General features: G+C 42.0%; 1 protein-coding gene across 17 annotated transcripts in view; it reads left to right on the top strand.

Annotated features, from left to right (window-relative positions):
* Positions 1-27,230, top strand: part of Ptprt (protein tyrosine phosphatase receptor type T) — a 1,127,865-nt gene that overhangs the window by 901,983 nt on the left and 198,652 nt on the right. For 10 of the 17 annotated variants that reach the window (XM_060382888.1, XM_060382893.1, XM_060382885.1 and 7 more), the window contains exons 13-14: positions 6,020-6,056; positions 19,472-19,528. In XM_060382888.1, coding sequence (XP_060238871.1) covers positions 6,020-6,056; positions 19,472-19,528 — 94 coding nt within the window. The remainder of the gene's footprint in view (positions 1-6,019; positions 6,057-19,471; positions 19,529-27,230) is intronic. The other 7 variants (XM_060382899.1, XM_060382894.1, XM_060382900.1 and 4 more) reach the window with 1 other exon arrangement.

The raw sequence follows: 27,230 nt of genomic DNA on the forward strand, positions 1-27,230 counted from the left end.
ATACAGACGCCCAGGGAAAAAAAATGCCACTTGCTTAAAGGTTATTTTGTATTTCAGCCTGGCTTGCCATCTGCATAACCTTGGAAAATGCCACTTAATCTTGTCTTCTGAGGGAAAAGGTGTGTGTAGGGGGAGGGAATTGCAGTGTTCAAAACCTAGTTGAAGAATGGAAAGATAGAAAATATGCAGAGTTGTGGTGTTTGAAGAGTGGACTTATTTTTAAAATGTCCTTAGCACTTAGTTCCTGGATTCGTTCCCCCAGTAGATAAGTACCAGTTAAGGATCAGAGCACTAGGGTTGTGGAAAGCCTGGGTGGAGCATGCAGAAACCTTATGATACATAAATATGGAGTGGATTAGGGTGGTGGGGGAGCCAGGGAGCCAGACAGAGCCAAACTGTGCATTGCATTCCTGGGGTCAGGGTAGGCTGAATCAGACCACTGCAGACTCCATCTTGGGCCTGCTCATTACCACTCATCTCTTGGTTTGTCTGGACTACCATCTTCTGTTCTCTGTCTCAATTGTTATTACCCTTACTTTGCTTCCTTATACAATGGTTTTAACATGTTAAAAAATCTAAACTGAAATTTGCCTTCTTTCTATTTATATAACTCTCTTGCTTTTAAAGTATAGAGCAAAGTGCTATATATAGCTCCTTCTCACACCATGGTCCAAGTGATTCGTTGTGATTGTGGCCACTCCAGACTTCTTTATGTCTTCACTGAACTCCTCGTTTTCCTACTTCTAATGCTTGGCACATCTGTTCTGGAGTGTGGACAACCCTCCTTGACACTTCATATATCTGACTCCTACTTCTCTTCCAGCTGTCAGACTGAGCGCACATTCAAAGCTGTAATGCTTCTCCCTTCCTGCCCATGGTCCGATTTGTTTTCTTTACACCTAACAGATTTTCTCCTGTTGCTTGTGACTACTTACAATTAGATATTTACTTGTGGGGACCATCACTTAATATTTATCTTCATCCAGGTATCCCCAGCCTACAAAGACCATTTCTATTTTGTTCGCCATTCTAGCTGCGGTACCCAGGATAAAGCCAGGCACATAGTCATTATTCAGCAAGTGCCTGTTGAAGAGCTGATTAAGTCACAGTGAACAAAGGATTATGTAGGTTGTCAGGTTTTTGGGCCTTAGTGGAAATGCACATAAACCATTACGGAAAAAAATAAGGCAATACGGCAGGCTTGAAGGTCAAGTCCTACCTTACTAACTGAGGAAGTTCAATATTAGAGAAGACAAAAATACAAGATAAGGAACTGGTAAAAGCATTTGAAAACTGGGTCAGAATTAAACCTTCATTATAGTACAACGGGAATCTAATGGGATAATACAGTAAGAACTGCAAATATTATCCAACAGAAGTTATTGGCATATTTGGATGCCATGGATACCAGCACTGAGATCTTACTGGAGAAACACTTGACAATTGCAATAAACTGCTGGAAGATGGATGAGTGTGTTATTGGGTAAGTCAGACTTGGCTTACTACAAAAGCTATTTATAGAAATAATGTACACAATAGTTTAAAATGATTTGCATAAGACAAGGTACTATAGAGCAGTATCAAGATGCAAGAAGGTAGGATACTGGAAAAGCAGGAATAGCACCTATAGCCAAGAACAGAGTCAATGTTTGAGAATGTCCTCAGGATGATCCAAATTTTCCACAAAAGTTTTTTCCTCTGTCATTTATTTTTGGGGATTAGAACCACAGAGAGTGATGGTGCCTTGCTCAGTTTCACACGGCTCTGGAAGAGCCTGGAGCAGAGGGGATACCTCAACACAAGCACTGAAGTGATCTTGTTATAAGTTCTACCCCAAGGTGACATACACCTGTGTGAAGATAATCAAGTCTCAAGCAGGAAGTGAGGCTTAAAAGATGAGAAAATAATGTGTGCTTTCCCAACACAGATTATAGACCCAGAGAATGGTATAGCGGAGCTAGAACAGAACACAACACCCTCCAGGTTCTTACACAGTCGGAGCACAAAGAAAGCACTTCCTGCTTGTTAATCTGATTGGGACTGTGGACGTATGTACACTGACCAGACCTCCCATGTAATAGAATTTACAGTGTCTAGCATGTCTCCGATTTGTTTGCTGACAATCCAATCAAGCAGAAGGTCAAGAGAGTGACTCAGGGCTTTGTAATTCTTTACCTAATTCCAACCAACAAAGACAAATTGCTTATGGAATTAAAGCTGTCAGGAACTTAGGAGAAAGTGAACATGTCAGCTTCATGTTTGTGAAAGTCAGGAAAACTTAGTGTAATTAGACATGCACTCTACCTTATAGAAAACAGACTTTGCTAATGCAGAGTTGAGGGTGTAGTGTTGGGAAAAGCTTTGGTTTTCAGGCAAGAAACCATCCAGGGGAAAGTGATTCTAAGTAAAGTTAGAAAGTAACACAGATGATACAGGGAGCAAGAGTAAGTGATGGAACAAACCTTTGTAGCTACCCAAGATTCCCACCCATGTAAACAAACATTTAATAAAAAAAAAAAAATCCCACAGAAGGTAGGTCAATCTTTCCTTTTTCAGAAAGGAAGTGGTGAAAAGGAGCCCAGAAGGGACATCTGAGATGTTGGTGACATTGAGTTCCTAGACTTGGTCATAAGTGTGTGCTAATTTGATGGAAAAACTTGTCAGATTGTATTTAAGAGGAGTGTTTAAGGTGTGTAATCTAATTAACAGTGCAACAGTTTTCTTCAGGATCTCTCTTTGTGCCTCGAGTTACCCATTAATTGGAATAACAATAGTGCATTGCTTATTCATTTAACATTTTCTCGTTAAGATTTTTATGTGTATGCATGTTTTGCCTGCATGTGTATATGTGTGTACCACATGTATGCCTGGTGCCTTCCAGAGCCAGAAGACCTAGATGCCTTGGAACTAGAGTTAAGGTTATCCTGTGCTCTTCTGTGGAAGCTGGGATCTTAACCTGGGTCCTTGGCAAAGGCAAGAAGTGCTTTTAACCACTAAGCCATCATTCCAGCCCCCTCCCTTGATATTTTCTTATGCCTACCAGTCTGTGGAGTTATGACCCTCACATTCGCTTTAGTTGTGGTAGCCTCTTCATGGTCTGCTATGCTAATATGCAACCACTTCATTGGCCATGCTTGAATAGTTGCTTTGAGTTTTCACTTTAGATCCAACATGTTTAAGCAGTAGGCTGTGTACTACATTCCGAGTTATTCTCTGCGAGTACCTTCTCAGGTGTAGGGAGATTGGGTTGGATCTCTTTAAAGTCAAGGTATGTACAGTGAATCTTCTCCCTGTGTTCATGGATGCCGAGTCACGGACTTGGAGGACAGACTTAAGGAACTTGAATGTCTGTGGGTTTGGTACCCATGGGGCTTCTACACAATCTCTAGTTTAGATACCGAAGGATGACTGTATTTTTAATTACTCCAACAGTCTTGGTGTTATCCAACCTTCACCCACTGTTATATGCAACTACCATGCATTAAAATGGCACGTTTTCTTATATAACATTTTCAAAATCTTTTTCCTTTGCACCAATATAAAGCTGATGAGCCTCTGAATCATATCTTACACCTCACCCCTCTTCAGTTTCCCAGGGCAGTCAGTGTGATGCCACCATTTGGAGGGCTTTGGTTCTTTGAGGATCGCATTTTATCAAACTATCTCAGGATCTTTAAATGAGACACGAAACTGAAAACCAACACGAATTTAAGGTCCATCCTCTGTCTCCAAATTTAAAAAGGAAAACAGTTTGTTAGCCTTACCATCATGTACAAGTTTTAACTTATTTGTGACTTCAGCCTTTTGGATATCAGTTTTCCTTTTCTATGTGTCTTTTTGATCATTTTTCTGACTTCTGAATATGTTCTTTAATTAAAATCTAAACTTGTCTTTGAAATGTAACAAGGTTCAATTTTCATATGTAATCCTAAAAGGAATACTTCAAATATTTGAACCATGATCTGTTGAACTGTTTAACACTTATGATTTTCTAACCTATAAAATTTAGTTGTTTTTTTTTTTACAGGGATATTTTCATAATGAGAAAAGAAACTCTTTTTCCAAGTAACAAGTTATGCCCCCCCCCAACCTTCTTCCTTTAAGAGGCACCTCAGGCTATTAGGTTAGGCAAATGCAGTAGATAGGCGATCTATATCTTCAATGAACTTGACCATCCTTTGAGCCTCCACCGTGCAAAAGTTAAAATGCATGAGAACTTGAGCTATTTAAAACATCTGAATGCTTAACATAGCAAGAGAACTGATAACTAGTTAGTTCAAAGACTGATGCACAACTGAATGTCAGTCAGAATGAGAGCTTGTAACACATACTCTGCTGCTGGTATTCTCCTGGTTACTACAGGCTAATTATTTGGATGAGACATCAGAAAAATACTTTTTAACAACATGTAAGTCATAGAAATGTGATAGGTTATTAGAACTGGAGTATAGAACCCATAGTGATAAATATGATTTCTTTTACTTGTGATGGGAGGTTGACTGTGTTATTAGAAGCTTAAAATAAATAATGAAAATACAATAGTAGATAATGATATGTGGGCGAGACCTGATAAATACTGTGCTTTTTCTATTCTTGTCATTGTGTACGAAGAGACACAAAAGGGAAGGATGAGTAGCAAAAGTGGCTCAGAAGACTTGAGCTCTTATCTTAGAGGGGTTTGTTGATGAAGATCATTTATGATATGACAACTGATTTTCACTAGCTCAACCCTTTTCCTTTGCAAGCAAGAGCAAACTTTCAGTGCATCCAGGAGCTAATGTTGGGACAGCATGACTTAATAATAGGGGGTTGTGCCTGAGCTAAGAAAAGAGATAAGTTGTGGTGTTCAAGCTGTACATAGATGGAATAGACTATGCCAGTGATACTTTGCCACTTCTCTGCTTCTGAGTATAATATATGGAATATCCCTTTTCCAATCCTATTCCAATCTCTTTTCCAATCCCTCTTCCAAACCTGAGTGTGGCCATGAGTAGTTCTAACCAATGAAACAAGAATAGAATTGAGTGTCACTTATGATTCAAAGAATTTGATTTCTAGAGTTTGTCTTTTCAGAATTTGATCCCTTTGGGTTAAAATGGAATTTAGCAGCTACCTTGACATCTCAGAGTAAATAAATGATTTGCATACCACTCCATCTCATCCCTGAGAGCCACCAATACATTTGTGTAGAACTAATAGTCTGAGCACAGATTAACCCTTCGCTATTTCTATCTATGGAAGTCTGTAGGGTTTATTATTGCAAAACAGTTGTCTAATCTGATAGGCCCAAATACCTTCAAGATAGAGTAGACCCTATAGCAATCCCTGGGCTCTTGACAAATGTTTGGCTTGGCCTTTCACACCTTTACAGACAGAAACAAAATGGCAGAGACTCACACACACACACACACACACACAGAGAGAGAGAGAGAGAGAGAGAGAGAGAGAGAGAGAGATGAAATAGAGAGAGGTTTAGCCATAAAGTCTATGAAACCCATCAAAGATCTCAGGACTGAAACAACTATTTGGAGCATGAATTTTGTAGTTTGATTCATGACAGACTTCACATAGACTTGACTCTTGTCAAATGTTCATTTAGTCTGCTCAGGTAGATACACTGCTGCTCAGAACGAAGTTTCCCAAGGAAGGCTTGGTTCCATCTGGTAATTCACACCTGAGAACAAAGAATGCTGTAAACTATCAAATAACCACTGAGAATTGCTAAACTTTCGAGGTGTTAGAATATTTATAAAGCAGTTCTGTCTGGTAAAAAGGTTGAGGAAGTAATAGGTGCCATGAAACAAACAGAACAACATATGTTCTAAGCCTGAAAGGAAATAAAGAGCTGAAATTAAAAGGTGATCCCAATAGTGGAAGAAATGGAAAGGACAAATTTTAAATTATAATTAAATCTATATACATACATATGTATATGTACAAATCCCAGTATTTTTATATAAGAATTCTTATATAATCAGCAATTAATTAACTGCTGTCTCATTCTTTTTGTTGTTCCCAGGAAACAAAAATCAACTGTGTGCGTCTGGCTACGAAAGGTATGTTGACATGTCCTTGTCTGATTGTAGCTATTATTCAGCAATACAGTCGTTGCTCCTTATGTTCACACAAGTGAAGCTTAGTCAATAATATCTAAAACAAAAGGAAAGAATTATTTTTGTTGGGGTCATTTGCACCTACACCATATATCTCCTAAGAATATGTTAATAACATAGAGCTTAAAGCATAATAAGAATGCCAAACATATATATTGAATAGATGGATGATGGGTAGATGGATGGATGGATGATGGATGGATGGATGGATGGATGGATGGATGGATGATGGATGGATGGATGGGCAGTACATTAATCAATGGAGTAATGCATGTAAAAGACTTTAACATATTATTCTGATATATATATATATATATATATATATATATATTCATTGTATTTGTGTCTATGTTTGTGTGGGTGTTTTTCTTTAAGCTTGTATATTAGACCTGCGGTTGAGGTTTTGTATTTTATTCAGTTGGTTCATGGCTTTCAGATATGAGGCGATTAGTATTGGCGCCTTTCAAATGGGAAAGCAGACACTGCATTGTTATGCCCTTTGCATTTCAACACTTATCCCCCAAAACATGAAGGCAGCATTGTTCAGGCTCATCACTTTTGTTTTTCTAATTATAATTGAATTGCTTGGCTCTTTCAATTGGTACATGTTTCTGTTTATTACTTTTTTTAAAAAACAAAATCAATGAATGGTTTGTTATCATTTAACCTATTACAAGGTTGAATGGTTAGAAATCAGGTTTATCTTTTTCTTACAGAATTGATATTTTCAACAAGAACTTCCCCCACCAATACACATGAAACAAAATTGAGTTCTGTTCTCTGCATTTATTCACAGCATACACAATTTCACAGTTTACTTCCAAGGGTATAAAATGTATAAACATAAGTATACATATCATCATAGCTGTAATAGGCAAAGGCAATGAGTCAAGTTTATATATGTATGTCCGTGAATGTGTACAAGTGTGTACAAACAAAGAAGTCACATATGGGTAGAAGGGGAGAGACAGTGTGAGTGAGTGAGTGAGTGAGTGAGTGAGTGGAAATAAAAAGAACATAGAGGAAGATACAGGGTAGGATAGAAAATATAGCTAGCAAAGCATGTTCTGTGACTGCTTAGAACTTTTCTAAATTCTAAGAATTCAGCTGCATATGTAGGCAGCAAAGGGATGGCACAAAGAGAAGATGGAGCACGGGGGCTCCTGGTGATAAGAAGTCACTGAGGCTGTCATGCCCCTAACTTCTTCTCTCTGAGGAACTCAAATGACTCTGTGGAAAGAGATAAAATGGTCTTCTTGAGACAGGGGGATGGATGGTCCACAGACAAAAGTGACACAAATCACAGACCTTGCAGGCTTGGCCACTGAAGAAAACAGATAATGTAGAAGGAAGAACATCATCAATTGGGTAGCACTGGGGCTCCTAGACAGCAATCAGGAAGCTGGGTGTCTGCAGCATCCCACTTAAACAGGCAGTCAGAGGGGATAAAGCGCTGAGAAAATTCCTTTTCCATAGTAGTATTCCATCGCTGCCCAGTACCTTTTCACGCTAGACAAGAAAGAGGCCAAGATGATTGCCCTCTCTGCTGAGTGCTAAGGACACACTGACACATAGATTCCTCCACAGAGTAGTTTACTCGGTCTGTTTTACCTGAGAACTGGGAACATATGACTTGAGAGGCAATGGGGAATGAAAGGCTGATGGGATAATATATAAGGCTGTGCTTTCCCACCAGCCTTGGAACCATAGTTCTCAGAAGTGTAGAGTTCTACCATGCTGGCTTCTCCAAGGACATGTTGCTGGTCAGAGAGAGAAAGGCAAAGACAGTAGAAGAACTAGAGCATCCATGTGTCTATTTCTCCACAGTGTCACTGTGTCTCCTCTTGTGTGGCAGAGGTTTTCTTTGGTAGAGTATTTGCACAGGTAAAACGTAAGCGTGTGAAATGGTAGTGGTGCATAGTGACTGTGTGACTCCCCAGCTGATTAAGCCCAGCCAATGCTCTTCCGGCATCTCCAGCATCCACATCCTGACTCCATACGACATTAAAATTCAACAATTCCTCCCCAAACAGCAGAGACTTGATCACCACTTGGGAGTAGGGTAGAGAAGTACCTAATACAGAACCCCAACCTATCATTGTTCAGGGAGCCATCCCTTAACAACACAGCCTCAGATTAGGATTCTTAAGAAACACAGCACTAAGGCTAAAGGAAGAAAATTCATGTTTGGTCAGTGTCTCCTCCATATCAGTTACTGCACTTGAAACATCCAAGAGTCACTCCAGAGCAAATGCTGCCTGAATCCATGTATTTCCCATAAGGCACTGAAATGAAGGATAGATATATGACTTATCTCATTCTTTTTATACCACCTACATCAAATTTCTTCATGGTGGAATTTTGCTGTTATTTTTTTTTTTAAGCAAGGGAAAGTTTGGTGCTTGAAATCTTTACAGGCATCAGGCATTTATAAAGTCCCAGAAATATGGCATCACTATTTTTATATCTCCACCCTTTTGCCATCTTGGCATCTTCCCTGGAGGCCTGTTAACAGGCATACTATGTCTGATGGGGAGATCACACACCAAATACAAAGCCAGCACTCCAATGATCAGCTTGATCAAGTGATCAAGCTGCTGGCTTTTTCCTGACTTTGGGTTCTCTAGCTGTTGTCCATGGTTATCTGTGTGAAGCCCACAGAGCCAGATAATTATGTATTTCAGCCCTAAGTACTCATTTGGGGTCCTTTGAATTGACCTTAAAACCATTACCTGTTGTGTTATATAGTTGCTGGCTCTAATTTGTGTCTCCTTGTGATCTCTAGAAGCAGAGCTTAAGGCAAGTATTTAGAGGCATGTTCTAGTGATCCGTTCAGGGGGACCCTGAAAAGAAATCTGTAAAAGTGGTAAAAAGAGAATGGGATAGGCTGATCAAGGATATATTTTCAGGCAGCATCTACAGTTGATACATACTCCTCTGAAGTTGTCTTGGCTCATAGTAAGAAGTCATCCTGGTCTTCATCAGACTTTGGCACCTTACTCTACCACAGTCTCTCTGGTAGTTATGGAAGAAGTGCCATGGGTGATCCATAGACTAGACTCAAGAGCAAGTTCTGGTTGTAAGCCCTTGGTACCATCTTTATGCTGTACCAACCTGAAACGAGGGGCTGGGTGCCAAACCAAGAGCCTCGTCTTGCCTCTAACTACCGCAAGACCCCTGCATACATCCCACACTCAGGTTGAGGGGTAGCAAAATGCTACTAGAATGGTCCCAAGTGAGAGAGATTCCAGAATGTTTCAAATTCCTTTGCAGAGCACAGTCCAGCCCTGGCAATAGACCTGCCCAGAGCTATGGAGAGGAAAAGAGCAATAAGGTGTAAATAAGCATTGTTTTAGTTTAGAAGCAAAGCATTCAGACAAAACATTCAGAGAATATTGTAGAAGAAGGGGTCAAAAGAATGTAAGAGCTGGAGGATGGGGAAAAGGACCGTGACGTGCCATATGGGCCAGAGACAGTCATTGTAATCAGGAAACCACAGCAGCTAAGGATGTCTTCACTGTATCCACACAAGAATGGGCCCATCAATAGTCAGCCATGGATGGAGGAGGATGGTGGTGCAGCTCTCACTGCAGAACTACTTGTTGCTACTGATAAACTTAAGGGGAAGGGGGGCTGTTGCCTTTAGTTGTATAGCCCTGGTGGCCCAGTACGCTCCAATGGGTAATTCCAATCCAATGAACATACAAATGATCCGGGAAAAACTTAATGGCTCTCAGAATCAACCAAAATGTCATGAACTTTGAAAAGGCACTCGTTGTGTAAGGGGGCCTAAGATGGAAGAGAGATAAGAGGTAGTGGGGTGAGTGAGTAATCAGAATGTATTTCATATGCAGGAAATGGCCAAAGAGCTAACTTAATTTTACGTTGTTGTCAGCTCTCCTAGGGAGTGTGTGAGGACTTGGAATAAGATGCTTAGAACTCAGAGGGGCTGAAGAGATAATAAGAGATAAAACAACCACCGAAGAAGTAGCAGCCATGCTAGCAGAAGATAGTCTCAGCTGCAGATGCTGAAGGAAATGTCCAAGTAACTGAATGCATGCCCTCTGGGCTAGGGCAGAAGAGATCAAGTTCAAAATATTCCCTGATCACTTTGCTCAGTTGCAGAACTATTCCAGACACTTTGTTTTTCAGAATCTGATGTTGCTTTCATCCAAGGGCCCTTATTCAGTGATTCTCCTGGGCCCTCTTTGTACCTTTCTGAACTTCACTGCTTTTTATCACTAGACGGGTCCCCATCAGTCTTTCCTGCATTATATAGTTCCTGTTTACCCTTTAGCCTCACCTTTAGGCTCCTCTTTTCCTATCTACTGCACTCCAGCACATAGTCTTTGTTCAATCATTTTTCTGAATTTCTTTCATTCATTCATTCATTCATTCATTCATTCATTTAGTAGTATATGGGGTGGAGCTGCCACGTCGCAGAACATGTATGGAGGTCAGAGGACTACATGTAGGAGTTTATTCTTCCCATATACCATGTGGGTTCTGGAGATCAAACTCAAGTTGTTGGACTTACTAGTAAATAGAATAAGCAAGCCCCTTTGCCCAGTGAGCTTTCCTAGCTATTTTTAACATTATTTGTTTGTTTGTATATGTGTGTGTCTGTGTGTACACATGTGTGGGGAGTGTGTATATGCATGGTACACTGTGAGAGTCAGAGAACAACTTAAAGGGCCGGTTCTCAAGAACTTTCACCTTTTGCTTGAGACAAGAACTCTCGTTGGCCTGAAACGTTTTTTTATAGGTCAGCCTAGCTGTCCCACAAACATCTACCTGTTTCCATCTTCTACGTCATCATTCCTGTGATTACATGCACACACCTCCAGACATAGCTTCCTATCATAGAACTTAGGGATATGAATTCAGGACTTTACAAGGCAAGCACATCACCAGGTGAGCTGGCACTTGTACACCTCTTTTTAAAAAATTTTTGAACTAAATGAAGTTGCTTCTAACCTCAGAACTTTCTATCATTATGAGCTACCTTGTGTATCTGACTGGCATATGTATTGGCTTAACATACAGACATCTTTTACATTGTAGCTTGAATCTTGTTTGCTAAGGAAGACCATTAGATCACAAAGTAGCATACATACAGAAAATTGGCACTTTCATTGTAGTATACATCTCAACTTGCAAACATGTATATCCTTGTCTGTATGCTTAATATTTACCATCCTACTGAATGTCAAGTGACATAAGTGTCTATTTTGATGATCACTGTGTCCCCAGATCTTAGCGCACATAGATGCTCAATAAAACTTGTTGAACAAATACGCAGATGGATGGATGGGTAGATGGATGGATGGATGGATGGATAGATGGATGGTACTTTGTCAGGTCAGTGGACAGATGGATAGAAAGAAACTTCCATGAATGAATTGATATTGGATAGAAGAATGGATAGAGGGCTCCATTTTTTAATTTTTAATTCTTCATGCCCACTTTTTTTAGATATTATATATATATATATATATATATATATATATATACAAATATATGAGTAAAATGAAATAGAGGAATGACTGTGTGATCTACAATCCCCACTAACGAAAGAAAAGGAGGCCATTCTCTACTTGTGACTCTGCTTTTGGACATACCAATTGCCAGGAGTTCCTCTCACTTTTGGATATTTAAGTTGGAAAGAACACTGTGGTTTTTGGCTTCTTATAATTTCTGCCCATCAATCTTTGAGGCCACAAAATCCTATATATCTTTTCTCCTTTTAGAAATAAAATTGACGTCCTCTGACCCATTCTTCTGTTCCCTTGCTCAAATAGGGTCAAGCAGGTACACACTTGCCCATCTTCCAGCCTTCCAGCAGTTGGTTGTTAACCACTCTGGCTTCCAGCAGGCAGAAGCACTACCCCCATTGGCACCAGCCTTTAGGAGAATGCAGCTGCCTCTGCAGGCTCCTGCTGGGTGTGCAGGAGTGGCAGTTAGAAAAATCAGCTTTGATTTGATTTGCAAACTGAGCCGAGTCATTGAGACAAAATAAATCCAGAAACCCATACAGGCCATTTGCAGAGTTGCTTTGCCGAAGACAGCCACAGTTTTAATCTAGTAAACACTCTAACGATCCTATTAAAGCAGCCCCCCTTGGAGTAGGTGCTGAAAGAGAAGCCTCAGAATAATGAAGCATGAGATACAGGGCCAGTGTCACCAACAGCTCTGTCTTGTCCATTAAGGACGGACTAAAACCATTGTCCAACAAAAAGATGCAAGAGATGTGTGTGATGGCCTTTTGTAAGTGTACCATCTTTTTGCAACTCTAAGCCTGATGTGGGCCATTTCATCCAGCATTTCTCTCTTATCTCTCTATAATAGATCCTCACCCCTATGGGAACTGACAGGGACAATACATGGCTCTTCTTTACAGACACGCCCTCATTTTGCAGGTGCTAAGACTGGGGCCCCATGGAGGTAGGAAAGTGATGGGTTCATAACTTCTTTATCCGAAGAATAACAAGCCACATGTGGTCCAAGAATCCAAGACAGATGTAAAAATTGTCTTTTCCAAGTAGAAAATTTCTAACCACATTGATACAATTCTCCTTAAAAGGTTCTCTTACATGAAGCATGCCGGAGAAGTTTGCATTGAAGACCTGTGGTTCCAAAAGTTTGCTTGAAATCATTAAGGCTCAGATACAACTGGCATCTGCTCTCTATGTTTAGTTGCTTGACTTGGAATAAGTAAATTACCACCCCATTGCTTTTAAAGCAGGCATCATTAATTCTTTCTATCTCACTCAAGCATATGATAGATGATAGACAGGAGCTTTCATCCTTCCTTTGGCTGTACAGCTTTTCACTAAAGCTGCCATAGTACATAGACTTTGGCTCTCTGTAGAAGGCCACAGCCCAGACTCTAGTCATTTCTCATGCAGGTCTGTATATCCAGCCTGTGTCAGATGGACTGAGATTAGAATCAAAGTAAAGAAGCTGAAAGGCTGCAGCAAGCATGATGCTGCTCTTGACCTTTAGCACTTGACATCTAAGGATCATGTGCTTAGATAAAAATCTTACACAGAAATAATATAAATAGAGCCATGTCTAAGAGTTTCCTTATCTATTTATTAGCCTTTAACATGGAACTGTTTTTCTCTCCAAAACTACTCAGCAGTATCAGAAGATACCCAAGAACGTAGCACACCCAAACCTAGCTATAGTAGCTGAACAGGGAGATATATATTAAAAAAAAGTATCAATTGTGAGAGAAAAATCTAAAGTTACATAGTCCAGTGAGAAAGTCTTGAGTGTTGTTCAGCCTTTTAAACTCTTTCAAACTGTGAAGGAAGGGGCTGATGGTGTGAGTTTGTAGAGTTGAGGCATAACACTGATGATCTTACCTAGCTGAGATACAGGATGAATATTCTAGGTGAGGGCTTGTATAATAAAACAAAGTCTCCCTGACCTTTATCACACTCTACTCTGCCCTGTTTCCACGTAGACCCTAAAATGCCAATGGAATTACAAAGCTTTTTCTGACGGTTGTATGGGAAGACAAGAGATTACATCATAAAGGACACCAAAAAATTACCCAAAGGTCTTGAAAAATCCTAATATTTTTATTGATGCTACAGATGGCATACTTCTCTGGTCTTCTTTGTGTTTTCTTTCCTCCTCCTCCCTAGACTAGCTTAAATTGCATTCTTCCATACACACCTCCACACCACACTCAAGAAGGCCAAAGCACGTGGAATAGAGTCCAGGAAAACAAATGCTAACAGTGACTCTTATCCTCTGAGAACATGCCTATGGAGCCTTAACAGATTCCTCTCCACTAGGAGGAAAAAAGTGTCAGTGTAGCCCTGAGATACCTTGATTGGCATTAGCTCAAATCTGTGCTTCCAAAGAACTCGTGTCACTTTTAAAGGGAAAAGGAGGCCATTTAGAGTTAGGAAGCAAGGATGGGAAGAGTCTGGAGTAGGCTAGAGATATGGGTTAGAAATGAAGAGGATGTAAACGCCATCAGTGTCCTCTCAAATGGGGCAGAGAAGGTTTCCAAAAATTAAACACCCATGTGTGCTAGTATCGTGTGACTTTTCTTGGTGAGGTGTGAGCCAACATCTGCTCACCTCACATAGGGTACCAATGGCAAGTAAAAAAAAAGATTTCAACACAAATATGGCTTAATGAGCCAGTGAATGAGCTCATTGCAGTAACCATCAGAAGTAGCTGCTAGATGACTCAAAAACAGCTGCCTCACTAAAAAGCCCATCCCTAGCATGAATGATAACTCATAAAAGCCGCGTCCCTGGAGCTGTCTAGATGATGCTGGTCAGAATCTCTCCTCCCTCCTCCAGTAATGGTTACAGCTCATGTAACCTTGGAGAGTTGCCCAGTGGATCTCATTTCTGGAACTTCCTATGGCTTATAATTTTCATTTACTTCTTGAACGTTAACCAGTATCTCTCAAGGAGGACGTTTCAATTGAAGGAATTAGCTACACAATCACAGGACTGTTTGTATAGATAGCAGCAATGTGAAGTTACAACGTAATGGTAGAACTGAGGTATGGCACCCATCAGGTGATAAATATATGTTGGCCATTTTTATTATCTCTACTCAAGAAATGAACCCATTTAGGTTCAGAAGTATAAATGGCGCAAAGTCTCCAGGAGTACTACTCAGAGCTGACTCCACATCACTATTGAATTTCGTTCCTATCATAGACTAGCTGAGATATTCCATGGACCACTGATAGGATTGGTTGACTTTTATTTGTTAGTCCTTCCCTCCATGCCCCTTTTCTACTAATGATTAGTAAGTTTTTATTTTTATTTTTTTCAGCTTGTAACAGGCTTTGTATCTCTTCAGGGGTATTTAAGTTAAGACCTGAAATCTGGAGCAGAAAATACAGTGCCCAAGGAGCTCTAAGCAATCTTCACTTCCGTACTGAAGCCAAGGAATTAGTTTATCTTCAAGCTTGTCTGCTCCAGGGCCATTTGTAGCCCAGCGGTATCTCTCTATAGGTGACATTCATTGTTTTTGCAAGAGAAAAAGAAGTCAGACTCACTCCACATTCTGGCCTCCTTTTTCTTTACTTGATCTCAAATTTTCACTCATAGTTGCTTGTGTACATAAAGACACCAAGCAGATCCTATACAAAGAGATACGAGTCACAAACCCTCCAGTTAAATCCCCTAGATGTGGAAAGCAGGGAATGAAGGAGGAAGGAAGAAATTTCCACTCTTCTTCAAATGGGTTAGTCGGGATAGATAAGCTTTGATGCAATAAGAAATTATAACCAAATCTCAATACCTTAGTATCATAAATGCTTATTTATTTGCTATGCCATCTAGAACATATCTGGTCACCTCAAAGGAAGAGAAACCCTTCAGGTGGCAACCTTGATATTAAATATCTCACTTAGACATGACTCATGTTTCGACTCCATGTCCTTGATAAATACTACTGCCTGATGCAGCCTAACTTCAAGGTGACTTGGTTTCTTCTCTACATCTCAGAAGTGAAATGGGAGCAATATTATTTCTGGTTCCACGAACAGCACCCGCTCCTATTTCCATTTCCCCGCTCTTCTGAGATGTATAATCTACACCTCTCTTCTGCTTCTCTGCTCACTGGAGGTGTACCTTTCTGTCCCTGTGTTCTTACCACTGCTAGTTTGAGCATCATTGCACAGTTGTATCCCCAGAGGATAAAGAGGGCCCTCCTCTGGGCCCTTCCAGCTAAACTAAGACTTGCGCTGCTTTCCTTAAAATCATTTTATGAGATACACACTATTATCTTCACTTTCCAGGTAAAGAGGCTGACTTAGAAACACATGTGATTTTCCAAGTGACATGACTGGGAAATGAAAAATACTGAGCCAAAGGTTTATGTGCCCAGTTAGCTTCTATTATTTTTTTATTAAGTGAATTTTTTTTCATATTGACATGTAGCTCCTTATTTTCTAGAGGTTAAGAAGTTCATCTTTGGGTTTGCACAGCTTTGGATTCTAAGCTGACAAAGGTACTTAACTGATCTGAATCTCAATGCCGGGACACACAGACTGATGACAGCAATGCCCCTTGTTTCCCTGACCTAATATAAGAATATAACTGAGTAGTGCATAGCAAGTGCTGTGTGTGGTGCCTGGCTTATGATAATCACTCAGCAAATAGTAGGCCCTGGAACAGCTAACAAGCACCAATATAGTCTAAGAAGGCTAAGGTGAAGATGAGCCTGGAATTCCACTGGAGCAAGAAGGGAAACCCAAAACCAAACCAACCAAACAAACCCTAGTACAAAGTGTTCTCAAAGTGTATGGGCAGAAAGCCAAGCTTTGAAATAAGAGAGAAAATTATCACAGAGAATGACAATAGGGTTGGATGGCAAGAATGTTTTCAAGTCAAAGAAGTAGATATGCAAATCATCAGAGGAAGGGTGGTCAGCATGCCAGGTAACAGAGGGGTTAAGAGCAGTCTTGAGTAAAAAAAAAAAAAAAGGCTGGGGTTGGAGAGATGCCTCAGTGGTTAAACAAACCTCCTTGTTCTCTTACTGAGTCCCAGCACCCACATCAGGTCACCCTCAACCACCTTCCACTACAGAACCAAAGGGATCTGATGCCTCTGGCCTCTGAGGGCATCTGCACTCATGTGTACACACACTTATATCAACAAGTAATTAAAATAATAAAAATAAATTTTAACAAAGAAACAAACAAATGAACAAAAAAACCAGAAGTACCATGCAAAGCCACTTGGCTAAATGTAGTCCCATGGAGGTTCTTTCTGTCTCTGTCTTTGTCTTCTCTGTCTCCCTCCCTCCCTTCCCTCTTCCCCTTCCCTCCCTTTCTCTCTCCCTCCCTCTCTCTCTCCCTCCCTCTTCCTTTCTTCTCTCTCCCTCTCTCTCTCTCTCTCTCTCTCTCTCAAGAATCCTGACTGGGAGTGTTTAAGCAGACTCCATTTTTCAGGAGGGCGTCCTAGCTGCAGCCTAGCAGTAGACAGAGAAGATGGACTGAGGTAGGAACCAGTCTGCTGAAGAAGACCATGTAGAAGTATGAGTCATGTCTTCCCTGCAGCCTTTTGTTTCTGACAGGTGAGGTCAGCAGTACCTTGTCTTACCTGCCTCACAGGGCTAGGAGGAAAATAGACTAATAGAAAATAGTCACATCGAACACAGGTTAGAAAACTTTCCTATAAAAAGTGAGATAGTGAATATTTTCAGTTTTGTAGCCCTCAAGGTCTTTCTCATACCTATCAGCTTTGTAACATACACAAGGCAATTATGGAGATACACACAAGTACATTTATAGTAAAGTCAAACTCTGGGGATGAAAATTTTGAATATATACAACGTTCACATATGTTGTAGTTCCATCTTTGCTGTGATAAAACACTCCAGACAAAAGCAACTTGGGGCAGGGTTTGTTTCACCTCACAAGTTACTGTCCTTCATCATGGAAAGCCAAAGCAGGAACGTGAAGCAGAAACCATGGGAGGACACAGCTTGCTACCAGGGTCACAGGCTCATGCTTAGCCACCATCCTCATATAGCCCCGAACCACCTGCCTAAAGATGCAGCTGCCCACAGTGGGCTGAACCCTCCTACATCTATCAATCGAGACAACCCCACATATCCACAGACATGCCCATAGGCTGTTCTGACCTGAACAAGCCTTCAATTTGGACTCCCCTCACAGATGACTCTAAGCTATGTGAACACCATAGCACAAAATATTAGTCATATTTTTTCTCAACTACTGAAAAATCTAAGGGCCATTCATACTTTATACCTACACAAGAACTAGCATAAACACCAGACCTGGCTCACAAACTGACCACTTAGGAAGCGCTTTGAAAAGGACAAAACTTCACCTGTGTTGCAGAAAGGAGCATTATGATCACTGTGTGTGGATGGTTAGCTTTTATAGTTGTCAACCGACTGTTGGTCAAGCCCTCCTCTTGTATCATTTTTGAAATGATGTATGTTTGCACTTGGTCTGGGGCACCCCATCCCTCTTGCCATTTTGCATATGGATTCTGTGCAGTTTTGCTGATAAATAGCTGGAAAACATTGTAGTCTGTGATTGAGGGTGTAAACACTTGCTGGGATTTTGTCATTTTTCTTTAAACGCATGGAGGGACAGGAACATTAAAGCTCCTCAAACCAGACTTTGAATGCAGCCCTTGCTATCTACTGTTTTTGTGACCTTGAACAAGTTGTAAAAATTCTGAGTCACTATCTCTTCACTAATTCATTCATTTACACAACAAATATTGAGTACCTACTATGTGCCAGGTGCAGTAGAAGGCCACAGAAACACATCAGTCAATAAGACACAGCATCTACCCTCAAGGAGACTACAGAGTTAAGGAGAAGGCATCCACTCACAAAATAGGGAGGTTGCTGTGATGAGAAGGGAATATTAGAATGTTATTGGAAGACAGAGGAGGTACAACTGCTCCAGATGCCACACCCTTGAGGAAAGTTCCAAACTTATTCTTGAAAAGTTATCAGTTGTCTTCCAGGGGAAGAGGCAGGACTGGGAGAGACTACATGCCATCCATGGGACCAGCCCAGGCATGGTCTACAGATAAGACAGCAGGGGCTCTTCATCATGGAAACATGCTGGCTGAAGAGCGGAGAATGAGGTGGGGGAGAAATTAATTTGGCAAGGAAAGCTGTGAATTCATCACTGACAGTCTGTGACCATCAAGGGACTTGAGGTTTACCTTTGAAGACACTGAGGGCGATGATGTGTTTCACTCGGATGGTAGAGACTCTGTGGGAGGGGAATAAGAACGGAAGCAGTGAGCCCACATGGGCTGCTTAAATGGCCCAAATGCAACATAAGGGTGGCTGGAGACAGTGGGGGTGAAACTGGAGGGAGGAGGGCATCTTGAAGAACTTGTCTGGAGTAGAGTCAGTAAGAGCTGGTAAGCAGTTATAAACGGGAAGTCAGGTGAAAGAAAAGTAGAAGGTAGGCACCATGACTAACAGGGTGAGGGGTAGTCACCCAGGTTTCTGCAAAGAGAAGCTGTGTGGGTGGCAGCACCATTTACAAAGGAAAGAAAGACTGGGTGAGATGCAGTTTGGCTGGGGAAATGACAGGCTCGTTTGTAATATCACCAACATTTCTGGTTGTTCTATTTCTTAGGAATGCTACATGCAAGGTGCTTGATAATGGTGACTCTTAATATTTTTCATTGAAAAAAAATGTATTTCAGGCCCCTATTTTGGTAAATCGTGATCGTCTTTGATTGTTTGGTGCAAGCCCTTTAAAGCCACAAGAATTGCAGTCTTACTCATTGCCCCACACGTTTTCATGTGTGTTTCTTTTTCTCCTTCTCTTCTGCATGCTGCCTGGGGATTGGCTTCCTTGTGGTCAGTACCAATGGGCAGCGCCCAGGTGACCCCGGGGACTCCACTCTGCCTCCTCACCACAGGTGATCACCAGAGCCCTGGGAGGGAGGGAGGGAATTGACAATTGTCCATGCTCTGTGGGTTCTCCAGGCCAGGTGCCCCAGAGATGAACTGACAGTTCCTTCACCACATCCTCCACCCAACTGCCTGCCCATCCACGCATTCCTCCATCTAACCACCATCATCTCCACCTACATATTCATACATCCCTCTCTTCATCCATGCGCCCATTTTAGCAATGTTTGATAAGTACCTACTATGTACCAGGCATTGTTCTAAGTACTAAGGAATACAATAACAAATGAGACAAGTTCTGAGGCCTTAGCTCACTGATCCAAAGACTATAGACATAAATGCGCAGTTCTCAGTAGTACTAAGGAGAGGTGTATATGATAGTCAAAACACACATATACACACATACACACACACACACGAACACATGCATACCTGTACATATACACATGCATGCACAGCAACCACACACACATGCACACACAAAGTACAAACACACTATACACACCTACACATACACTTGCACACGCACTTACACACACACCACACACACGCACACATACTTACACACACATGCACACATTCTCTCTCTCTCTCTCTCTCTCTCTCTCTCTCTCTCTCTCTCCTGGAATTAAGGGGTAGTTCACAGGAGAAATGGCAACTGACTTAACAGTCTGAAGGAAGGAGAGACCTGACCGAACAGATCTGTTCTTAAGGAATTAGCAGATTTGACCACAACCTCAGGTCTACCGTCGGCTCCGATACATCCTTTAAATGTGACTGGCCCCATGTTTCCTTTCAATTAAGAAGGAATAATAAGGCTTGCCTCTCAGGGGACACTATGGGCATACAGAAGCTACATTTTCAGATTCCTCTGATATTGTATTCTAAAGATAAAAAAGATGATAAACGTCAAAGAAGCTGGACTACAAATGCCCAACCTAGTGTAAGTATTTGCTTGGTGTAAATGAGAGCTTTTCCCCTCAAACGCAGCATAGGTAGAGTTCATTTCACATAGACTCCATTATTCAAAAGATACAGAGCCCATCCTTCAAAAGCCAGTGTCCATTCGAAACACAGAGAAGTGGTAACCTGAAGCCACGCCTCTTTTTCCTCAGGAGTCCCATTCTAACCAATGGAAAGCTCTTTGAGAGACTTTCCGTATTTACCCACCGTCTTTCGCAGTGAAGGTTTTGCCTCTTCAAATCACGGACTGGCCAGTTTCTAGTGCTGGGACATAGAGTGTAGCAGGAAATAAAGTGTGAGCCCTATTCGCTTTATCCCCTTCCCAAACTCAGACGCAGCACGCTGACCCCGTGACGGGGATTCGTGTGCTGATTATTCACTGAGAGATGTGCTTACACAAAAAGGTGAAATAGATAGGAAATGACAAAGGAGGGCATGTAGCCTGTGTTAGAGCCCTGGCAGTCTCTGAAATATGAGTTGTTGCACAGGTTGGCCCCATGTGCTAATCACAGTGGGGTGTCATGAGTGTTGCACAGGTTTCTAGAGAAATGGATTCCTTCTCCAAAGTAGGAGGTAACTATGAGCCATTTAGAGCCAACATGTACAGAAGTTTGAGAGTGAACACACTAATCAAATAAAGGATCCTGGGGAGTAGCCGCAGGAGCACCCACTGTGGGCTTGCTTTCGGCGCCTTTCCATATTGCTGTAAAGTACTGCATTTCAGCATGTCCCTGGCGACACTCGGAGCATCTCATCTTAGCCACCCCTTTATTATAGAAACATTATATATACTTGGCGGGCTTATTTTACCTAGGAAACCAAGTATCATGTTTACTTTACACTGTGGTACTAAAAAATGAATTTAATAACCTCAGGGAAGGCCCTGAGTATTGGCAGCACATAGTAGGTTTTCATAAAGTGCCAGTTACCACCCTTCTCTAGCATAGGCCAACCAGACTCACCCTTCCTCAAGAGGCAGAATCCACAGATAGACACAGGGGAGCACGCAGAAAGACAATGAGAGGAAAGTGAGTCTCGGCACTGTGCCCAAACCAGATTTATGGAGAAACAGTGCCTCCTTGGAGTGTGCATGAGCAATTCCATTTATGCTGGCCATTGTTCTCTGGGCTCTATTCAAGTCAAGCAGTGAGATTATGTTTTCTTTAAACGGAGCCAATCCCATATCAGGCACATTTGTTCTTACCTCTTGCCTTCGGAGGCGTCTGAATGTTCCTTCTCTGACAGGTTTATTTTATTGTGCTCCATTTATTTGCACCCGGTTCCCAGCTCTGTTAGATAGTTGATGTGCCCGGGAGGATTTTCTTTTCCCCCTCAGAGCAAACTGTCCCTTTCAATGGCTTTTGTTAATGTCTGTTCCCTTGTGGCAATAATAGCTGATGTAAATAATAACTGCCTGGGCCTGAGTGATGGGGATATTGGACCATAAGTTCAGATAGCCGTTTCCATAGCAGCTCCAGCACAGGGGTATGCACAGCCATGTGGCTGTGATGTAGCATGGTTGGCCCAGCCTTGGCACTGGGTGGAGGCTGATTTCAGCCCTCAGCTCTGCCACTTTCTGGTCTGGTGGTCTGCGGAAGTTACTCTTCGTTGACCCTCATGTCCTCATGTGGAGAAGCGGGGTTAACCGTATCCACTGCCAGGGTTAATAAAAAGGACAAGTGCCACTGCCCACATAGGTCTTCAGTGTCCCTGAACCATTCCCATGAGGAATCCATGCTCTATACCAAGGCTTCCGGCCTTGACATGGTTGATATCATTTTCTATGGCTCAGGTAAAACCTGTGCACTGTGGGATGTTCAGAGAATCCCCATTCTCTATCCATTAGATGCCATTAGGATGTCAACCCCAATTGTCACAACCAAATATATCCAGACATTCTTAAATGTCCCCTGGGGGACAAAATAACCCTCTACAAATAGCTTTTTAAAAGCTTCAGAGCAGCACTGTTCAATAGAAATATAATTTGATCGGTGGATATAATTTCTATTTTTGAAGTCCCATTATGAAAATAAAAGAAACTTGAAATTAATTTTAATAGTATAATTTATTTCATTTAAAATGTCCCAAATGCCATTTAATAAGTAATCAATATTTTACAAAACTATTAAAAGGAAGATTTCACATTTTCACTTTTGTACTGTCTGGTATCTGATTTTCTTTACATTCAGAGTGTGTCTCAGTCCAGATGTTATGCTTTTAAACAGTTACAACAAAAGAAATACTAAAATTGTAAAAAAAAAAATTATGAGCAGGGGAGATGGCTTAGTCAGTACAGAGCCTGCCATGCAAGCATAAAGACCTGAATTTGTGTCCTCAGAACAGAGATGAAAACCTGGTTGGAGGAGCACACCCCTATAATCCCAGAAGCAAAAGGTTAGGGTTAGGCAGATCCCTGAAGTTCAATGGCCAGGTGGATGCACTGAATCAACAAGAGACCCCGTCTCAGAAAAATAAGAGTAACCACAATTGAGGAAAAACACCACACTAACCTCCCAAGTCAATCTTAAACAAACCCATATAAATGCATACTTTTACATACACAGACACACACTGACATCGCCAAGTACACACAGACACCCACGGACAAAAGTTATGTGCCACAAGCAAACATTCTTTTAATTTGCCTCCACTTTAAATTTTAAAATAATTGAAATAAAGTAATTTCGAAATTCAGTTCCTCGATCCCATTTCGAGTGTGGGATGGTGCGTGTACATGGCTTAGTGGGTACCTATGATTTGGGACAGTGCAAATGTAGAGATGAGATGCCCCTTTATCTTCCTCACCTCTGCTTAGGGAGCAAAGCAGCAAATGATCAGGGCCTGGGCTCTGTAATTATTCACTCCCTTTTATGCCGCCCCCAGGGGCTGCTTCTCCACGTTTGGCAATACGTTTGGTTGTTCAAAGTACATGTGGGGAGCTAATAAGTAGAGGCTTGAGAACTTTCCATGGAGGAAAATGAGGCGAAAGCCTCCCTGGGCATGACTGGACATTTTTTTCTCAAGAAGGTTGACCTGAGGCTACAGTGGACAAGTGACCAGTCAATTAACATTGCACCTGCAAGAGCTCAATCCAGTCCAGCCCCACCAGTACGGAAAAATGCCCCACCTCTCTGCCCTTTTCTGTCTCAGCCAGGCCTCTGCCTCTAGACCTGATTGGACGTGTGTTGTATCCAGTCAGAGGCCAGAGTGGAGTAGGTACAGGTGTCGCCAATAACACTTTGCTCTCACTGTCTTGGCCATGCTCAGTGCCCACTGTTAATTTTTTTTTTTTTAAGAAGGGCTTTAGCCTAAGCCTTCTTCTGAAGCCTAAAAGGTATTTGTTAACACTGGGGGAGCTTGAGAAAATCACCCAAACTCTTTGCAGACCAGATCCCTCATTTATAAAGTCATACAGAAGGGTACTGGCCTGGCTGGGGTTGGGCACAGTGAGGTACAACTGGAGAAATGGGTGTAATCCTAGCCCAGATTTAAGGCTGAGAAGGTGCTGGTTAGCTGTCCCTTAGCATTCATTTCTTTTCTGTGTATCTCGTGCTAAGGCTATTACTATTGTTCCTTAATTGGAGCCTTGCCATGTGACAAGATTCAGGCTCTAATAATGTGCATTAGAAATGCTCAGCAACAGCCCATAGAGTAGTGGTTCCTGAACATCCTAGGCCCAGGTACCAGGACATGTGGGCTTTAGTACAAGTCTGTGTGAGCAGAAAGAGGACATTAAGACAGATCAACAACCTCCCTGCAGCCTTGAAAACCCTAAGGGCATGATGGCTCACCCATGGAGCTGGTAGCTATGGTGGCAGCAAGCAGGTAGTGTGAGAATAGGAGCTAGAAGTAGAACTGGGTGAGCTGCAAGCTTAACAATCACTATTCTGGAAGATGCTTGGCAGGGAGAGGAAAGGCAGGCTCTGGGGCAACCTCAGCCTTGAAGACCAGCCATAAAGAAGTGGCAGTTCTAGGAGCTGATGGTATCAAGGAAGTCTGACAGTATGACAAATAGAACCGTAAAATGAATAATGCATTTTCCATACCTCCTACATGTTATGGGAAAATGCTCAGTGCTTCCCTCATGTGAAATTTTCCAAACCTCTGCCGAGTCAGGTGTTGTTCTGATTTTACAGAACATCTCAGGCATCTGAAGCTTAAGTGACTGAAAAAACAAAACAAAACAAACCACAGAACTTGGAAATGCTGGTACCAGGATTCATACTCAGGCCTCTTTAGGCAGTTTCTAGGTTTATTGACTACATTACCTGCCCATGGCCAATCTTAGTAGACATGTATGATGAGCCAAGCAGTGGGGGATTCTACAACAGAGTGGCTTAGGACTTTGTCTCAGTTGCCATGTGACTTCAGAATTGTTGCTCCATTTCTTTATCTGCAGAACAGAAATGCTAACGTTGACTAACTATGAAGAGAACAGGGGCAATAGTCTCCATTATCTTTGATATGCATTGCTGTTATTAAAACCTAAACCCATTTTATACGTAAAGAAACCGAGACCCAGAAGGAGCCAGGCAAATAGGTGATCTATCCAGTGGCCAAGCAACAGCTATCATCTCTGGGACAGGTGAAAAATAGGGAGGGGGATAATAACCATCAAGGCCTCAGACTAGAGGCCTCTGAAGAGCCAAACAGAATTCATAAATCCTGGCACAGAGTGAAGCTGAGATGTAGCTGAAATGCTGGACCTAATGACACAGCAAGCTCAGCTGCTGTGACAACCCAAAGCAAGAAGTGATGACAAAGAGCTAAGGAGGCCCAATACTAAGATCCCTTTGACATAAGACTCCTCTATTCATTCAGGTTCTTAGTTGGTATCAGCATAAGCCAGGATCACAGTTTATGGGCAGAGACCCCAGCCAAGGTCACCAGGTCAAGGATGGTATGTATAAGGGGCCTTCTTTGGCTCTGCTCTTAAGCATACATGTTACTGCAGGCGGAGTCTATATAGTGAAGGGGTACTCCAGAACCTGATGGACTGAACCAGGCACTGTCTTTATCCAGGGTCCATCCAAAGTATGACAAGACACAAGGGTGTTGGCCCGTCATTCTGGCTGTCATTGTCTGTTACCAACCTATCACGTCCATCAGTAGACTTTGTACAGAGGCAATTCACATTCCATACAGAGTTTTGTCAGTAGCACTGACATGCTTATTCTGCTTTCAAAGTAGCAGTTAGTTGGGGAAGCTCTGTAGCTGAGGTTTTCGAGGCACTATCTTCACTACTGGGATATTCATTTCCTTTGGACCAAGAAGAAATCAAGTCACTGTCTTGTACTCAAATGGCCACCAAATTCAAATGCAGAAACCCAGGGTTATTCTCTCCTCTCTCTTTCTCCACCTTTGATATCTAATCTGCTATTGCATCTGACTGGTTCTGCCTCCAGGATGGATCATGGATATCTCCCTTCTCTCTCTCTCAGCAGTGTCCATGCCTGAGATTACTGAAGTCTTACTCAAGTTAGTGCTACAGCTTCCTAGTGGGTATGTCTTCGCATTCCTACTCTTCCAGTGCATCTTTCCCACAGATGCTCAAGTGATCCTTCAAAAAGAAGATCCTGGTCCTTATTAACATATCCCCTATGCTCTGGGATAGTCAGCCTGCATGCTGGTCCTGAACATATCCCCTGCACTGTGAGGTTGTCAGCCTGTCTCTGCCTTCTCCATCTCTCTAACTTTCCTCCTTTGTACTCTTTATCTCTTCCACACTGAACACATAACTACTTTCATTTCTCACCTCCTGCCTTCCTTTGCTGGGATACCCTCCTTCTGTGGTCTGTCTTCCTAACCTGTAGGAGCTCTAAAAAGCCTATTATCTCAGGGTGAATCTACAGGAAATGGCCAGCTGCATGTAGCTTCGAGTGAGGGTTCCGATTGAACTCACCACACACCCATAAAATGCTTGGATTTTGTCAACATTTTCCTGTTCCCAGCAAATATACAGGTGGTCTTGCCCTTAGCCTCATGCATGCACAGTCAGATCAGAGGGTAAGAGGTTAATATTGTTAGTGCATGAACCAGACACAGTACACTTGTGTCTGTCTGTCCTCCTGTCTCTCCTTCTTCCTCTACACAGTGATGATTTAGATATCTTACCCAACATGTCTTTTGACAGTTTTGTGAGGGCCACTATGAGTCCCTGGGCACTGGTTTTTCAGCCTACTAAGAACTCTACATGGACCCTTATACCAAGCCTTCCAAATATGCTGGGCCTGGGCCTGCTGAGCCTAATGTCTACCCTGGCTTTGCATGGGGCTGGCACAGAATAAGTCAGGTATGAGCAGAGTCATGGGAGAGACTTGGCATGTCAATGCAAGCAGCATGAGCCACTCTCACAGCTTTAGGCCTGCTTTTACTGTCCTCAGCCCATTGCCAATAGAAGAGATGCGTTCCCATCCATCCTTTGGGAAAGGGGCTAGATCTATTTTAGTTCAAAACACACTGCTTCAGCATTTCCATTTGTAAAGGCCATGACTCAAAGGCTAGAAAGAAGAAATCACATTTGTGGTGGAGTTGGCTGGGGTATCACAATGGCTGCCCTGCTCCTGGCTGGCTTCTTACTCTCACTTGGGTTAGTTGAGCTAATCTGAATTCTGTGATGTATGTTTTCAGCTCTTCTCTCTGATCCTGCTCACACCTCCTCTAATCTTTGCTATAGATTCTCCCCCTCCCTCCAGGGTACAGTCTCTCTTTTTCAGGCCCTCTGATACCTACTGAAAACTTCATGTT

Source organism: Meriones unguiculatus, chromosome 4, assembly GCF_030254825.1.
Source record: "Meriones unguiculatus strain TT.TT164.6M chromosome 4, Bangor_MerUng_6.1, whole genome shotgun sequence".
NCBI classification, from domain to species: Eukaryota; Metazoa; Chordata; class Mammalia; order Rodentia; family Muridae; genus Meriones; species Meriones unguiculatus.